Source organism: Gambusia affinis, linkage group LG06, assembly GCF_019740435.1.
Source record: "Gambusia affinis linkage group LG06, SWU_Gaff_1.0, whole genome shotgun sequence".
In the NCBI taxonomy this organism is placed as follows: domain Eukaryota; kingdom Metazoa; phylum Chordata; class Actinopteri; order Cyprinodontiformes; family Poeciliidae; genus Gambusia; species Gambusia affinis.
This window is the reverse complement of record NC_057873.1, coordinates 24,604,652-24,622,269: the sequence shown is the minus strand read 5'-3', so window position 1 is coordinate 24,622,269 and position 17,618 is coordinate 24,604,652. Positions and strand designations below refer to the sequence as shown.

The 17,618-nt window shown below is 37.9% G+C and overlaps 2 protein-coding genes across 2 annotated transcripts; both read left to right on the top strand.

The window, feature by feature from the left end:
• The first annotated feature begins 3,178 nt into the window (after window positions 1–3,178).
• LOC122832518 (extracellular calcium-sensing receptor-like) lies at window positions 3,179–7,552 on the top strand. Its single transcript, XM_044119339.1, has 8 exons — window positions 3,179–3,439; window positions 3,792–4,086; window positions 4,177–4,466; window positions 4,632–4,927; window positions 5,402–5,607; window positions 5,720–5,941; window positions 6,026–6,149; window positions 6,227–7,552. The coding sequence occupies exons 1-8, from the start codon at window positions 3,180–3,182 to the stop codon at window positions 7,129–7,131; spliced, it is 2,598 nt and encodes an 865-aa protein (XP_043975274.1). The 5' UTR covers window position 3,179; the 3' UTR covers window positions 7,132–7,552.
• Window positions 7,553–8,236: 684 nt separating this feature from the next.
• LOC122832517 (extracellular calcium-sensing receptor-like) lies at window positions 8,237–12,705 on the top strand. Its single transcript, XM_044119338.1, is given in 8 exon segments — window positions 8,237–8,774; window positions 9,126–9,420; window positions 9,507–9,796; window positions 9,962–10,284; window positions 10,574–10,779; window positions 10,910–11,131; window positions 11,205–11,328; window positions 11,406–12,705. Coding segments are annotated over 8 exon segments (2,619 nt in total). The 5' UTR covers window positions 8,237–8,520; the 3' UTR covers window positions 12,311–12,705.
• The last annotated feature ends 4,913 nt before the right edge of the window (window positions 12,706–17,618 follow it).

Sequence of the window (17,618 nt, the reverse complement as noted above, 5' to 3'; positions counted from 1 at the left end):
ATTATACATTCCAATCTTAAAATAAATGCAATTACATCGCCAAGTATCAGGAGAGGAGGATTTTGTGCTATCATTTTGGCTCTCCAGGCCAGTGTATCATACAAGCAAAAAAAATTAACATTGTTGGCCAAATTATCTTGTAAAACATCTTAAGAGAACACTGCACAGCATCAATAAAACTTAAGAGCTATCTTTCATCATTTCTCAAGTTCACTGTTTTGTTTCTTTCATTGTACAACATACAAGTTAAAAGAATACACATTTACCAACATATTAGTAAAAATACAGAGATTAGCGTATATGTGGTAATATATATATATATATATATATATATATATATATATATATATATATATATATATATATATATATATATATATATATATATGTATATTATACATTCCAATCTTAAAATAAATGCAATTACATAGAACAAATACAACATACACAACAATAACGATACAAAATCTTACAATACCATTTTATTTGTATTAAATTTGATCATTTAATAGGTATTTTAGCCAATTTCCACCAAATTTACTTAACCAACTGCCGAGCGCATGCGATGACTCACCGATGTTCCGACGCTATCAACGGCTTTTTTCGGGCTTCAGTTATTCACGAGGGAAACCATCTAACAAAAAACGAATTTACTATTTTGAATTATATATTTAGCGAATTTATATTAATATTGTTTTTCTTACCAATTTCCAGATTCATCAATTTCCTACAAGCTCTTTACCGTCAGCTGTTAGCTCTCAAGCCTGTCTGACACGTTCTGAGCGAAATCTCAGCCAGCAGTTGAAAGGGGCGGGACAATCAACCCTATTCGCTGACGCGAAATCAGACTGCGTCAGCCATTGGCTGCTTAATCCGTCAATAGAAGCGATCACTAAAGGCATATTTCACAGTTTTTAAGATTCTAGCACTTTTTATCTATATTTAGGAACATATTTATTAACTTATTTTTTAACTTGAATACCTTTTAGCTCTTGTGGTAGAATAAGACATTAAATCAACATCTATTATTATTATAATTTTTTTACTTGTGTTTTTAAACACTGGGTTACACTATGGTTAAGACCTAAAAATAAAACTCAAACAACTTGAAGCTCATTTCATTAAACCACAACAATCAGTAATATCAATTGTAGACTACAAATTTGTAGACCTTTTCCAGTTTGTCGCACAGATGCAATGCATATTCCGTGTCTTGCAAAAGTAGTCATACCTCTTGAACATTTCCATATTTTGTCACATTATAACCACAAACAAATATATTTTCTTGGAATTTAACGTGAAAGACACAGTGGTACACAATTGTCACATAGAAATAAAATTTTACATGATTCAAAACATTTTTTACAAATAAAAAATTGAAAAGTGCAGTGTGCAAAAGTATCCAGACTTCCCTGAGTCAATACTTTTGGAACCACCTTTTGCTACAACTCCAGCTGCAAGTCTTCTAGGGTTCGTCTCTACCAGCTTTTTGCGTCTAGTGACTGAAAATTTTTGCCCTTTCTTTGCAAAACAGCTCAAGGTCAGTCAGATTAGATAAAGAGCATTTGTCTACAGCAGTTTTCAGATCTTGCCACAGACTCTCAAATGGTTCTAGGTCTGTACTTTGACTGGTCCATTCTGACAAATGAATTTGTTTTGTTTTGAATTGGCCCCTTGTAGCCCTGACTTTATGTTTAGGGTCGTCGTCCTGCTGGAAGGTGAACAGCCATCCTAGCTTCAAGTCTTTGCAGACTCCAACAGGTTTTCTTTCAAGATTGTCCTTTTTCGGCTCCACCCATCAACTTTGACCATCTTCCATGTCCTTGCTGAAGAAAAGCACCCCCAGAGCATCATGATGCCACCACCTGTATTTGACAGTGGTGATGGTGTGTTCAGAGTGATGTCCATTGCTAGTTCTCTGCCTCACATAGCTCTTTGAATTTTGGGGGAAAAGTTCAATAATGATCTCATCTTCAAGACTTCCAGAAAACTGCAAAAAAGGACTTCTTGTGGTTTTGTTTTGTCAATGGCGTCCTTCTTGCCACTTCCAAAAAGACCGTAATGGCAGTCCTGTGAACAGACTCATAGCGCTGTTTGTGCCCCAATATTCTCTTACCCAACCTCTGAGGCCATCACAAAGCAGCTGGGTTTGTACCGAGATTAGATTACTCACAGGAGGACGATAGTCATAAGCAATCATTAGGCAACTTCTGAAAGCAATTGGTTGCGCTCAGATAAAAGGGGAAGAATTGTTTTGCACACAACACTTTTCAGACATTTCAGGTTTTTGTTTGTAAAAAAAAAACATTTTGAATCATGCTTAAATTTCTTTCTACTTCATAATTGAGTACCACTTTTAGCAGGTCTTTCACATAAAATTTCAATAAAAACGGTTTATATATATATATATATATATATATATATATATATATGAAACAGATGTAGGACCTTTTTGTTTTTAATCTTCTTCAAACCAACATTAACTCTATTACTGCTCAATGAGATGTTTAAATATGAATGTAAAAAAAAAGAAAACAACCAAATAAGTGCCTTTAAATACTTGCTCCATTTCCATTTTATTTGCCATACATTTTAGTGTTTTGAGTCTTAATCCCATGTTTCTGTTTTACCTTTATCTTGCTGCACTGTTTTGTTTTTTAACTCTACAAAATACAGTATTGTTCACGATTTAGTAAACAAAAAGTATGCTACCAGTTAGCAACAACTGCTAACATCACTCACCAGAGCTCCAGGAAAAGCATTGTGGTTAAACTTGACAAAAAACCTTGTTGCCCGCAAAAAGACGAACTATAAAAGAGTTATAATTTGTTAAGCCAAGATGTAACACATAAAAGGTTGTATTTTTATAATATTCCGGGATTTTGCACACAGCAGAGCTAATAAGGACTTGCCGTTTATTCTACTACTTCTACTACACATGTAGGTGATAGTGCGCCCCCTAGAGGTGCCGATTAAAATTCTGCAGCTCTATCATAAAGAGGAGTTTATGTTTTAAGTGGGTTGCAACAACAGGCATGATGCTGCTTTGAAAATCCATGGTTGATAATAACAAATCAGACAGCTAGATGATGTAATGTATGTGATGTAATGATGATGTTTTGTTGAAGGGTTATATGAAGCAGTAGCAACACTCACATCCACTTTTAGAGACTTAAGGGATGGAGATCTCACTTCTCCTTATTGGCTTAAGACTGGCTCAGGGTATATATGTTGTTTTAGTTTTTGCTTTTGCTGTATCATATAGAGTCAAAAATGGGGCTTTAGCTATCAACTGTACTCTGCAGGGTACAGCTCGCATACCTGCATTCTCAAAGGATGGAGAGTTTATTATTGGCGGTGTTTTTGCAATCCACTACAAGGAGCTGACAAAGATTCACAGCTACACCACTGCGCCTGAGCCGCCCACCTGCACAGGGAGGTTGGTAAACGGGAGCATGGGATATGAAGACAGTGCTATGCTTAAAACTGAAATGGTTTTTATTTGTATGCTGCAAACAATGATTCATTTAACAGTTTTGGGGGTTTTTTGTAATTATGCATGACCTGAAAATGTATTTTAAGAGAGAAAAGGTCCATATATATATGTTAGTGAAGTTATGTAAATGACACAACCTCAAACCCCAAGGTGCATAGAAAGGGTCAGAAATTATAAGACACAACTTTAGTAGACGATACTCTTTAGTTCATGGTATTACCTGGTTTGTAAAAACGTAAACAGATTTTCTTAAAAAAAAAATAAAAAGCAGTAACATGTAAATGTCTGTGTGCAGTATCAACAGTCGTGAGCTACGCTTCAGTCGTGCAATGATCTTTGCAATTGAGGAGATAAACAACAACACAGATCTGCTGCCTGGGATTAAACTCGGGTATAAGATCTACGATTCATGCGCCTCTGTGACTGTGGCCACTCATGTGGCATTTCAGCTGTCAAACGGGGAGGACCCCGTGATTCAGACAGGACACAATTGTTCTACAGTAGGCGAGGTAGTGGGTGTTATTGGTGACTCTGGATCCACGCAATCCATCAGCATTTCACGCATCTTTGGTCCCTTCAATATTCCTCTTGTGAGTAGTTTGAATGTCTTATCAATTGTAATAGAGGTGTATTAATAAACCACTTGAGAAAAAAAAACTCTATTGTTTTTCTTGTTTTAGGTGAGCCACTTTGCCACCTGTGCCTGTCTGTCAGATAAGAAGCAGTTTCCAACTTTCTTCAGAACGATTCCCAGTGACCATTACCAAGCTGATGCGTTGGCCAAACTGGTGAAAAACTTTGGCTGGACTTGGATCGGAACCATCCATTCTGACTCAGATTATGGAAGAAATGGCATGGCCTCTTTTCTAGAAGCAGCACACAGAGAAGGGATCTGTGTGGAGTACACTGAAGCTTTCCATCGAACTGACCCAAAGAGCAAGATCCAAACAGTCGCTGACGTTATCCGCAGGTTTATGCATCTTTGATTTGGTTTGTGTTCTTTGGCTAGATACAGAAACGTTTGGTAGCAATATTTCAAAAGATAGAGAATAAAATATTTGACCTTTATTTCACTTAATCTAAAAAGTCCTGAAAAGGTTTAAGTTTTAGACAATACAATCTATTGTCTTTTCAGGTCGACAACAGTCGCAATAGTGGCATTTATTGCTGATGGTGATATAAAACTCCTGTTTCAGGAGCTAAACCAACAACCTTCTCCGCCTCGTCAGTGGATTGGAAGTGAGGGTTGGATTACAGACCTTCAGCTGATGAGATTCAGTTTCTGTGCAGGAGCCATTGGAGTTGCTATTCAACAATCCGTCATCCCAGGATTTAGAGACTTCCTGCTGGGTGTCTCTCCCTCTGAAGTTGCCGCCTCCTCCGTCCTCACAGACTTCTGGGAGGAAGCTTTCAACTGCAGCTTGATGAATGGTGAGAAACGAATGTGATCAATTCCTAATTATGTTTAGATTTTGTTTTTAAATTATCAAACACTTTATGGAGAAATCAGTATGTGTTCTCTATTGATTTTCAAAATTAACTCTATGCTACAATAAATATTGTTTTACCCCTCCAGGGGGTCTTTTTGTGGGCTCTAGTGTCCCTTATATGAAAGTAGGCTGACAGTAAAGGGGGAAGGAGAGGAGGGAAGAAATGTCAGGTCCAGGAGTCGAACCCACGATGGCTGGGTCGAGGACTCAGGGCCTTTAAACATGGGTTCGCGCAATCCCCTACGCCACGGCCGTTACAATATATTTTATATGATATGTACTACACAGTAATTTTTATTTCCCTTTTATACATTACAGTTGAATGGATATAACTGAGCTGAAATTCTAAAAGGATTATCATGTAAAACGAATGTATGACAACACTTTGTTCATTTTCTCAGCTCTTTTTTTTCAGCTTCCTCTGCAAAAATGAAGCTTTGTGATGGAACTGAAGACTTAATGACACTCAAGATCCCGTACATTGAAACGTCTGAATTCAGAATTACCAACATGGTGTACAAGGCTGTTTATGCCATAGCACACGCTGTTCACAACGCAGTGTGTCAGGAAACTAATTTCACTAATACCTGTAAGAAACAAAAAGAGTTGAACTTAAACCAGGTGAGTTCAAATGAAAGCTAACTATATTCTCTTGATAGAAATAAATATTTTTTTCTTAGTTCACTGTTGTTGAAATTCTATTTGCTCACTTTTATTATTTACATCTTGTCAGATTTTAACCAAACTGAAGAAAGTCAACTTTACCCAGAATGGTTACCGTGTGTCTTTTGATGCTAATGGGGATCCGGTGGCTTCATATGATGTTGTTAACTGGCAGAAAAGTGAGAGTGGAAATATTGAACTGGTAACAGTGGGATATTATGATGCTTCACTGCCAAAAGGCCAGGAGTTTCGTATTTACAAGAATCTAACCTGGATGGATGGAGACACACAAGTAATGAAAAAAGTACAACATTGCTCATTTTCTTGAAAACCATTTATTTTTCAAGAAGATGAGCAATGTTTGTCTCTGTTTCAGGTTCCAGTGTCAGTTTGCTCAGAGAGTTGTCCTCCAGGAACTCGTAAAGTGTTGCAGAAAGGAAAACCAATCTGCTGCTATGACTGTATACCATGTCCTGAAGGAGAGATCAGTAATATGACAGGTGATTGTAATGATTTTATGAAAATTTGTATTCTCAACAGTAAAGAACGAAAAGCTGTTTTCTAATTTTATTTTCAGATTCTCCTGATTGCATTCCATGTCCAGGAGAGTTCTGGCCAAATCCAAAGAGAGATGCTTGTTTCCACAAACCTGTGGAGTTTCTTTCCTTCGATGAAGTTCTGTCAATCATCCTGGCTGTAGTGTCAATCAGTGGAGCCTTTCTGGCCGTCATAACAGCAGTAATTTTCTTCCATCACAGAACAACTCCAATTGTCAGAGCCAACAACTCTGAGCTGAGCTTCCTGCTGCTCTTCTCTCTGACTCTGTGTTTCTTATGTTCATTAACTTTCATTGGAGCCCCCTCTGAGTGGTCCTGCATGCTGCGGCACACAGCTTTTGGCATCACATTTGTTCTCTGTATCTCCTGTGTTCTTGGGAAAACTATAGTGGTTCTAATGGCCTTTAAAGCTACACTTCCTGGTAGTAATGCTATGAAATGGTTTGGACCTGTACAGCAAAGATTGACTGTTGTGTCTGTAACCTTTATTCAGGTTATAATATGTATCATTTGGTTGGTTGTGAGTCCTCCCTTCCCAGTGAAAAATCTGACCACCTACAAGGAGAAGATCATCCTGGAATGTGCGTTAGGCTCTCCTGTTGGTTTCTGGGCTGTGCTCGGCTACATCGGCCTGCTGGCTGTGTTTTGCTTTGTGTTAGCTGTTCTAGCTCGGAAACTACCTGATAATTTCAACGAAGCCAAGATGATAACCTTCAGCATGTTGATATTCTGTGCAGTCTGGATCACCTTCATCCCAGCTTATGTCAGCTCTCCTGGGAAATTTACTGTGGCTGTGGAGATATTTGCTATTCTGGCCTCCAGTTTTGGACTGATACTGTGTATATTTGCTCCAAAGTGTTTCATCATTTTGTTTCAGCCAGAAAAGAACACTAAGAAAAATTTAATGAACAAAAGCCCAATGTAAAATGTGTGTGTCTTGATGATCAGATTGCCAGCAATGGTGTGATAAGTCATGCAACAAAACCTAAACTGTTCATGCTCAGCAAATATGTATGTCACGTTAATTTTTGCTTTTTTACATTTTAGAATAATGTTGTAGCGTACTTTTAAACTTGCAAATTAAATTTGAAATCTACATCTTCATATTGATGAGTCTGGATTTCACATTTTATTTCATGTTTTGTTTCAATGCATTTGAATCAATCCAATAAGCCATAATTCAGTAGTACACATGGAATGGTTTAAATCCCTCTAAAGATTGATATGATCCTTTAATGTCTTGATCTAGCTTATCATCAGATTGTAACAGACAATGGTTGCATAACTAATCATAATTTTGTTGATTGTATTTACATAACTTTATAACCGCTAACAAACATTGACATTTGGAGCATCCATGTCTTATGCTTTCTCTTGCTATATTCATTTCAATCCCCAAACGCCCCCTGCCGATAACTTCTTTAATAGCAACTACCATTACAGTTACTGAAAATAGTAAATGTCCGTAAATTCATTTAACTATATTATGTTAATGATCTTGACAGCCAAGCATCCGATGTAGTGAATACTTGCTTGTTCAGTACCACACTGTTGTAAGAGAAAGGATCCTATTTGTTTTGATCTTTTAAAAATATATATTACTCTATTAGTACTTAATGAGATGTTTAAATTTGAATATGTCAGAAAAAGCTCACTTATCTAAAGTTCTTTTGTTCCAAATACTTGCTCCATTTCCATCTTATTTGCATTATTGTGTGTTTTTAGTCTTAATTGTGTGTTTTTGGTCTTATTTCTGTTTTTCTTTCATCTTGTTGCACTGTTTGTTTGTACTCTACAAGGCACAGTCTTGAAGTAAATAAAAAAGAAGCTATCAGTTAGCAATTGCTGCTAACGTGACTCACCAGAGCTCCAGAAAAACATTTAATACAAAACTCTGCTGTCCCCAAAAAGCCCAACTATAAACGAGTTATAATCTGTTAAGCCAAGTCGGAAAACATAAAAAGAATTTGCATGGTACACTTTTTTATTTTTATTTTATTTTTTTATCATGTTTTGGGTCGTTTCTAGCACACAGCAAGTCTAAAGCGGACTTGCTCTTTATCCTCCTACTACACGTAAGCAAAAGGGCGCCCCCTGCTGGTGCCAATTAAAATTCTCCAGCTATATCACAAAGAGGAGTTTATATCTTACATGGGTTGCAACAACAAGAATGACGCTGCTACCAAAATCCATTGATGGTAAGAACAAATCAGACAGCTAGATGATGTAATTTATGTGATGTAATGATCATGTTCTGGAGAAGAGTTATATGAAGCAGTAGCAACACTCACATCCACCTTTAGAGACTTGAGGGATGGAGATCTCACTTCTCCTTATTGGCCTAAGACTGGCTCATATTTGGCTCATATTTGCTGCTTTTACTGTATCAGACTCAGGCAAAAATGAGGCTTCAGCTATCAACTGTACTCTGCAGGGTACAGCTCGTATACCTGCATTCTCAATGGACGGGGAGTTCATTATTGGTGGGATTTTTTCCTTTCGTTACAAGGAGATCACAAAGATTCACAGCTACACCACTGTGCCTGAGCCGCCCACCTGCACAGGGAGGTTGGTAAGAGGGAGAGTGATGGGAAATGAAGAGATTTATACTGAAAGCTGAAAAGATTTTTATTTGCATTCTGCAAAGTGCAATGATTTATTTAACAGGTTTTTTTTGGTAATTATTTTTAACATCAAAATTAATTTCAACAGAGTAAAAATCAGTTTCTGTATTGATGACCTTGTGTAAATGACACAACTTCATCTTCTAAGGTGCATAGAAAGGGTCAGAAGTGATAAGACACAAGTTTATTAGTAGATGATACTCTTTAGTTTATAGTATTACCTGGTTTGTAAAAATGTAAACAGATTTTCTTAAAAAAAAAAAAAAAGCAGTAACATGTAAATGTCTGTGTGCAGTATCAACAGTCGTGAACTACGCTTCGGTCGTGCAATGATCTTTGCAATTGAGGAGATAAACAACAACACAGATCTGCTGCCTGGGATTAAACTCGGGTATAAGATCTACGATTCATGCGCCTCTGTGACTGTGGCCACTCATGTGGCATTTCAGCTGTCAAACGGGGAGGACCCCGTGATTCAGACAGGACACAATTGTTCTACAATAGGCGAGGTAGTGGGTGTTATTGGTGACTCTGGATCCACTCCATCTATTGGCATGTCACGCATCTTTGGGCCCTTCAACATTCCTCTGGTAAGTTTGAATTTATCACAAAATATAAAAATATATTTAAAGTATGTCTGTTAAAAAAAGATTAATTGTTGTTTTTGTTGTTTTAGGTGAGCCACTTTGCCACCTGTGCCTGTCTGTCAGATAAGAAGCAGTTTCCAACTTTCTTCAGAACGATTCCCAGTGACCATTACCAAGCTGATGCGTTGGCCAAACTGGTGAAACACTTTGGCTGGACTTGGATCGGAACCATCCATTCTGACTCAGATTATGGAAGAAATGGCATGGCCTCTTTTCTAGAAGCAGCACACAGAGAAGGGATCTGTGTGGAGTACACTGAAGCTTTCTATCGAACTGACCCAAAGAGCAAGATCCAAACAGTCGCTGACGTTATCCGCAGGTTTATGCATCTTTGATTTGGTTTGTGTTCTTCGGCTAGATACAGAAACGTTTTGTAGCAATATTTAAATAGTTAAACAATTAAATATTCCACTTTTATTCCAGTAAATCTAGAAAGTGCTGAAAAGGTTTAAGTTTTAGGCAATACAATCTATTGTCTTTTCAGATCGACAGCAATCGCTATAGTGGCATTTATTGCTGATGGTGATATAAAATTTCTATTAGAGGAGCTAAACCAACAACCTTCTCCGCCTCGTCAGTGGATTGGAAGTGAGGGTTGGATTACAGACCTTCAGCTGATGAGATTCAGTTTCTGTGCAGGAGCCATTGGAGTTGCTATTCAACAATCTGTCATCCCAGGATTTAGAGACTTCCTGCTGGGTCTCTCTCCCTCTGAAGTTGCCGCCTCCTCCGTCCTCACAGACTTCTGGGAGGAAGCTTTCAACTGCAGCTTGACGAATGGTGAGAAACGAACATGATCAATTCTCAGTTTGATTTCTTTTTTTAAATAAATTGGTTAACGGTTCAAACTCGATCATATTCTTGAGACAGAAATCAGTATTTCTTACAGCTTGTGAAATGATAAATGGTTCTTTTGTGATATTTAGAAGTGTTTTGATATTACAAGATATGTCATATGATGTTCATATCACATTGACTAATTTTAAACGTCTCATTTCTCTAAGGTTAATAAGTATTACTGCGTTGAAATGCTGAAAGAATTTTGATGCAATATGAAATTATCATAACACCTTATTTTTCTTTGCCTATTTTTTAGCTCTTTCTACAAAAACTAAACCATGTGATGGAACTGAAGACTTAATGACGCTCAAGATCTCATATACTGAAATGTCTGAATTCAGAATTAGCAACATGGTGTACAAGGCTGTTTATGCCATAGCACACGCTGTTCACAACGCAGTGTGTCAGGAAACTAATTTCACTAATACCTGTAAGAAACAAAAAGGGTTGGACTTAAATCAGGTGAGTTCAAATGATAGTAAAAATATTTTTTCTCTTGATCAGGAATAAAGAAATCTTTCTTTGCTATTTCAGTGTTGTTGAATTTCTCTTTGCTTCTTTTCATTAATTATTGTGATTTACATCTTGTCAGGTTTTTACTGAGCTAAAGAGAGTGAATTTTACCCAGAATGGTTACTCTGTGTCCTTTGATGCTAATGGGGATCCGGTGGCTTCATATGATGTTGTTAACTGGCAGAAGAGTGAGAGTGGAAATATTGAACTGGTAACAGTGGGATATTATGATGCTTCACTGCCAAAAGGCCAGGAGTTTCATATTTACAAGAATCTAACCTGGATGGATGGAGACACACAAGTAATGAAAAAAGTGGAAATATTGCTCAAGCTACTTGAATTTCTTTTATTTCTATTTTCCATCTCTGTTTAAGGTTCCAGTGTCAGTTTGTTCAGAGAGTTGTCCTCCAGGAACTCGTAAAGTGTTGCAGAAAGGAAAACCAATCTGCTGCTATGACTGTATACCATGTCCTGAAGGAGAGATCAGCAACATAACAGGTTATTGTAATGTTTTTATGCAAACCTGTATCCTCAACAGTAAAGAACGAAAAGCTGTTTTCTAATTTTATTTTCAGATTCTCCTGATTGCATTCCATGTCCAGGAGAGTTCTGGCCAAATCCAAAGAGAGATGCTTGTTTCCACAAACCTGTGGAGTTTCTTTCCTTCGATGAAGTTCTGTCAATCATCCTGGCTGTAGTGTCAATCAGTGGAGCCTTTCTGGCCATTATTACGTCAGTGATTTTCTTCCATCACAGAACAACTCCAATTGTCAGAGCCAACAACTCTGAGCTGAGCTTCCTGCTGCTCTTCTCTCTGACTCTGTGTTTCTTATGTTCATTAACTTTCATTGGAGCCCCCTCTGAGTGGTCCTGCATGCTGCGGCACACAGCGTTTGGCATCACATTTGTTCTCTGTATCTCCTGTGTTCTTGGCAAAACTATAGTGGTTCTAATGGCCTTTAAAGCTACACTTCCTGGTAGTAATGCTATGAAATGGTTTGGACCTGTACAGCAAAGGTTGACTGTTGTGTCTGTAACATTTATTCAAGTTATAATATGTATTATTTGGTTGGTTGTGAGTCCTCCCTTCCCAGTGAAAAATCTGACCACCTACAAGGAGAAGATCATCCTGGAATGTGCGTTAGGCTCTGCTGTTGGTTTCTGGGCTGTGCTCGGCTACATCGGCCTGCTGGCTGTGTTTTGCTTTGTGTTAGCTGTTCTAGCTCGGAAACTACCTGATAATTTCAACGAAGCCAAGATGATAACCTTCAGCATGTTGATATTCTGTGCAGTCTGGATCACCTTCATCCCAGCTTATGTCAGCTCTCCTGGGAAATTTACTGTGGCTGTGGAGATATTTGCTATTCTGGCCTCCACTTTTGGACTGATACTGTGTATATTTGCTCCAAAGTGTTTCATCATTTTGTTTCAGCCAGAGAAAAACACTAAAAAATATTTAATGAACAAAAACCCAATGTAAAATGTGAATGTGTAATGATGTGATGTCAGATTTTGATAAGTCATGTAATTCTTAATTTGATCATACTCCCAAAATACTTATTGTTTTATTCCTTTTTGAAGTTCATCTTAAAATTTTCAAATTACATTTTAATTTTTTGATTTGGAGTTCACTTTCGATTTTGTGTTTATTCCTGTTCTGCTGAATGGACATGATAAATCATCTTCGAGTTATACATTTTGAAGGTTCCCCTAAAGTTCACTGTGTCGTTAATATTTTGATCTACTTAATAAAATCTGTCTTAATAATTATTTTCTTTTATTTATTTCGATAACCCACAGAACCCAGAACAATGTATTGATCAGACACAAAAATGTTGACATTTTTTTCATTATGTCTGATAGATTTAATGCATTGATACTGCAACAATTGAAACTGAATAGTTATTTGTCTGACCTTTACTGCACTATTAAAAACGTCACGTATGTTTTTGTGACCTATAAATAGGCTTTCGTATTTTCTGAATGAGTCTAGAGAATCTGTTTTTGTTATTTCTTCAAGAGCTACTATTTTGCAATTTTCCCTTCTTTAACACCTGAACATGAAGAAAAGCACATTAAAAGGGTAGTACTATTTATTTCCCTGGCTGTTACGTCCAAAAGGGCACAACATATTTGAGGAGACAGATGCAAGAGTGAGGATTCAAATATTCTCTTTTATTCAAAAACTCTCCAGGACATTTCTTTTGGTTAAGAAAAAAAGAGAGCTAAATACCGTCACCTCTTGTGTCCTAGAAAAAAACAAAACAAAACAAAACCCCAAAAGTATTACCAGAAAGATGGACATAGTGAGCCGAAAAAAGATCAAAAATGTACAGCAGGGGGCCAACCCTATACAGGGCTTTCGAAACCCCTGCTAGTAATGGAATAAAACAAAAAAGAACCTACTGCAAAAGAAAGAAACAAAATTAGGACAACCAGTCCCACCTGGCCAAAATCTCAACAAAAATGCAAACAAGCAAAGGCTAACAAAAACTACTGCATGGGAGGCTGGAGAAGTCAACTGCTGCCTACAGCCATTGGTTACGTACTCGAACCTTAGCAGGATGCTAAGATGATAGTGGAGCGAGCAAAAACGAGACAAAGGGCGGGACTACTACACACACTACTACACACGGACCAACAGCCCCACAGCTTAATGCAGTCAAATTAATTACAAAAATAAGAAATTATCCAAACTCTAAAATATATTAAGAAAATCGAAACCCAGGGAAGTATTGTATCCCAAAGTCCATGTCAGGTTGTCCACCATGCTGTAGGGGATGAAAGGGGCTATTCTAAGAATGAAAGGAGAAATTTAATGTCAGTAATGTGAGGTTTAAAAATGTCATTGTGCACTTAGACTGACTGGCCAGAAGGTGGCAGCATACGGGGTGATAAACTCAGCTGTATTATTTGTAGTCACATTTCTATGACGCAGCAGTGCGTGCGTTCGTCAATGAAAGTCATGGAAACAACGTTATCGTTGGCAACCAAAGAAATAAAAAAAATAAAAAAATAAAAACCCTGACCTTAGGAATTCTTTCCCTTTGCGGCGGGATTTTTGAAAGAGATACCTGAAGGGGCATGAAAAGCCTCGGAAGGTTTGAGCTTTTTGAGAAGTCTGCTTAGCATAACTCGCTGCTGAAGAAGCAGTTGGTGCAAACGCACTTGCTAAAGAAACCCATGGTTAACAAACCTGAGAAAGACGGTTCCTGGCCAGGAGAAGGACCAGCAGGGTGATCAGCCGGAAGGTTAATATCATTCTTCTACTATTTTTAATAAACGAAAGCAAGTTATTACTAAGATATCAGTGAATTGTTTAGTTTATTTTGTGTTTGTTCTTAAAGAAATTCTGACTGCTGTACAAAAAAAAAGAGGAGTAGCATTCTTTGCTAGTATAGATCTTTCTTAACTGATGAGTGTTTTTCTTCACTGAATTTCCCTGGAAATGTCAGGAATGTTAAGCTGTGGTGTAGTGATTTAAGAAATATATGTACTTAAGTTAATCATATTCAAATTAGTTGAATTAATGTAAAATTATTGGAAAGCTAGCTTGTTTTTGACCGTTATTTTTTGAAAAATGCCCCGATAAACACTCCGTTTCCATGGATACGCTAAACAAAATACGTTAAATATTTAATATTATTATTATTTTTTTTTTTTAAAACATTCAAAAACTTGTAATTCCCCCTATAATATCCTATATCTTTATTGTTTAGTTTAATTATTTTTCCATGATGGGGACATATTGATCTGTTATAATTTTTAGCATAGCCAGGAATGCTAACATGGGTTAATTGATTTGAACAAAACAAAAACGGTGCAATTTAATCTGAGGGTATCAGGTATGAAGGCTTTCGTCTCCAGTGCCTTGAAAATTTGATAACGTCTTTGATAACCTCTTTGAAATATATAGCTTTAATAGGTCTCTTTTGCATTTGTGGGGTGAAACAAATTTGTGAGTTAATTAAAATTGTTTTGCGACTTATGTGTTAGCTTATTGAAATTTGCGGATAAATGTCTGGGATGTTAACACTAGTGTTTGAGAAAATTTCTGTCCTATTCTTGGCACATTAGATATAGTTCTTGGCCAGGGGTGGGCAATTATTTTTTCTATGGGGCCACATGAGAAACAGAAAATATTGTGGAGGGCCGGCCAAAAGGCTGATCTCAATTCTGCATAATATTAACTGTACTTCTTTATAAAAAGCAGTAAATAGCATTGTTTTGACAAGCTGGTAAGAGTATATGTTATAATTAAGCAATGAAAACATGAGGTTGCCTTCCAAAAAATGTAATTTATTCAAGCGAATTTCACAAAACAATGGGAAAGGCAATTAATCACTAAAACGGCATCATAAAAACACGCTAAACATGCAAATAAAAATAACCACAATACAATTAAAATCATGCAAAACTCAACCATTTAAAACTTTTTACATTTTTAAGTTATTTTTTCTTGTTCAGTGCGAGAAATCTAGTCTCTGCTGGGCTTTAACGAGTGCATCAAAATCAGGTTGAATGTCTGAGGTTGAGATGCGAAGCACAGCTGACAGATGATCGTCAGTGAGAGATGATCTGTACCTGGATTTCATGAACTTCATCATTGAAAATGTTTGTTCACATATGTAGGTAGAGCCAAAGAGAACCAACATCTTCTGAGCATGTCTCTTCATGTTTGGAAAGTTCTCCTCCTTGAGAGAAGAGTAGAAATCCAGCAGAGATCCTGATTTAAAGAGCTCTGCCAGTACTGCATCAGACTGCAGGTCAATGAGTTCCAGCTGAACATCACTGGGTGCATTATCCACACTGCAGGTAAAGGGAGAGGAAATCATGTGCATTTCATCCTCGATTGTTCTGAAATCTTCAAATCTCCTTGAAAACTCACAATGCAATGCTCCTAACATGGATGAGTACCTGCAGAGGTGATCGGCTGATGGTGTGACTTCTTTCAGGGTTTGCATATGAGTGAGATTGTTGCTCTCCAGTTGGCTTGAAAGAAAGCATCTTTTTCATGAAAGCCTTCACCAGGGTGTGCATTTCATGAACAAAAAGGCCCCTGCCTTGCAGTTTGGTATTCAGGTCATTCATCAGTGCGGTCACATCAACAGCAAATGCAAAATCTGCCATCCAGTCCTCATCTGAGAGCTCTGGGATGTCTTTGCCTTTCATCTCACAAAACTCTCGAATCTCTGTTTTCAGATCCCAAACTCTTTTTAGCACTTTGCCCAGGCTGAGCCATCTGACAGGTGTGTGGTAGCTGATGTCACTATGCTCAGACTCATGGTCCTCCAAAAGTCCGACAAACTGTCTGTGATTCCATGCCCGTGCCCTGATGAAGTTTACTATGTTAGTAACAACATTAATAACATGGTTCATTTTTAGCACTGACTTGCACAACACATGTTGGTGTATAATACAATGCAAAAATATTAATTCCTGATCTGTGTCGATTTCAGCCACTTTATCTTGCATACGTTTTAAAAGTCCCACATTTTTCCCTGTAAGATTTGGACAACCGTCCGTTGTGACACCTGCCAGTCTGTCCCATTTCAGTCCCAGTGTGTCCATACACGCATTCACCTCCATGAAGAGATCGCTCCCTGTAGTTGTTCCTTTCATCGACCGCATTGCTGCCAGCTCCTCCGTAATCTTGAAGTTCGGCGTTATCCCGCGGACAAATACAAGTAACTGGGCTGTGTCACAGACATCACAGCTTTCATCCAAAGCCAAGGAGAAAAAGTCAAAATTTGCCACTTCACGTTGCAGCTGAAGCTCCAGATTGCACGATATGTCCTCGACCCTTCTCGTCACGGTTCGCCTGGAGAGCGGGACTTTCTCAAATTCTTCTTTTTTTTCAGGGCATATTAAAGCTGCAGAGTCCACCAAGCACTCTTTGATAAACTCTCCCTCCGAGAATGGCTTACTGGTTTTAGCAATTTTGTGAGCTATCACAAAGCTGGTCTTGGTTGCTGCCTCACTGGATGTGTGAAGCTTGGTAAAAAAGCCTTGCTGCTTTTGTAGTTTAGCTAGCAAAGCTTCCGACGTCCGCGCCCTTTCAGCATCAGACACGTTCTTGTATTTCTCCCCGTGTTTCGTCTCGTAATGACGACTCAAATTGTAGTCCTTAAACACGGCGATCTGCTCCCCGCAAACTAAACACACGGCTTTACCTCTCACTTCAGTAAATAAATACTTAACAGTCCAATTTTTGTTGAAAACCCTGCATTCGGCATCTACCTTTCTTTTTTTAGCATGAGCAGACATTTCTGAGGGCTAAAGTCGTCTTGTGACTTGCTAGTGACAACGATCAAATCACACCCATGCCTCAATATACGTTTTGCGTCATCATGTACGTAAATAAAAAACAACTTCAAAATAAAAGCGATGCAGCTTCAGTCCATGCATCAGGTATAACGGGCCGGTCAGAGTCAATCAAAGGGCCGTATAATGCCCAGGTCTGTTCTTGGCCATTTCTTTTCTTTTCTTTTCTTTTTTTTTTGAAAAATGCCCTAAAAACCATATTTGGTTTCCATGGTAATCACATCAGACTAGTGATTTATTACGCTGATGATGATAAGTTAATGGATTGTAGCTGTTATATCGCGCCATCGGCTCTTCTGACCAACACCAGCAGGAAAAGTGGGAGAATTGTCTTCCCCAAAGACACAACGACACAGAGGCCATTGCAGAGCAACTCCTACCACTGTCGGCCCAATGATAAGCAACGTGTATGTGCGTTAATGATAGACCATTACTAGGTAGTGAATTGTGTTTAATTGTTGTGA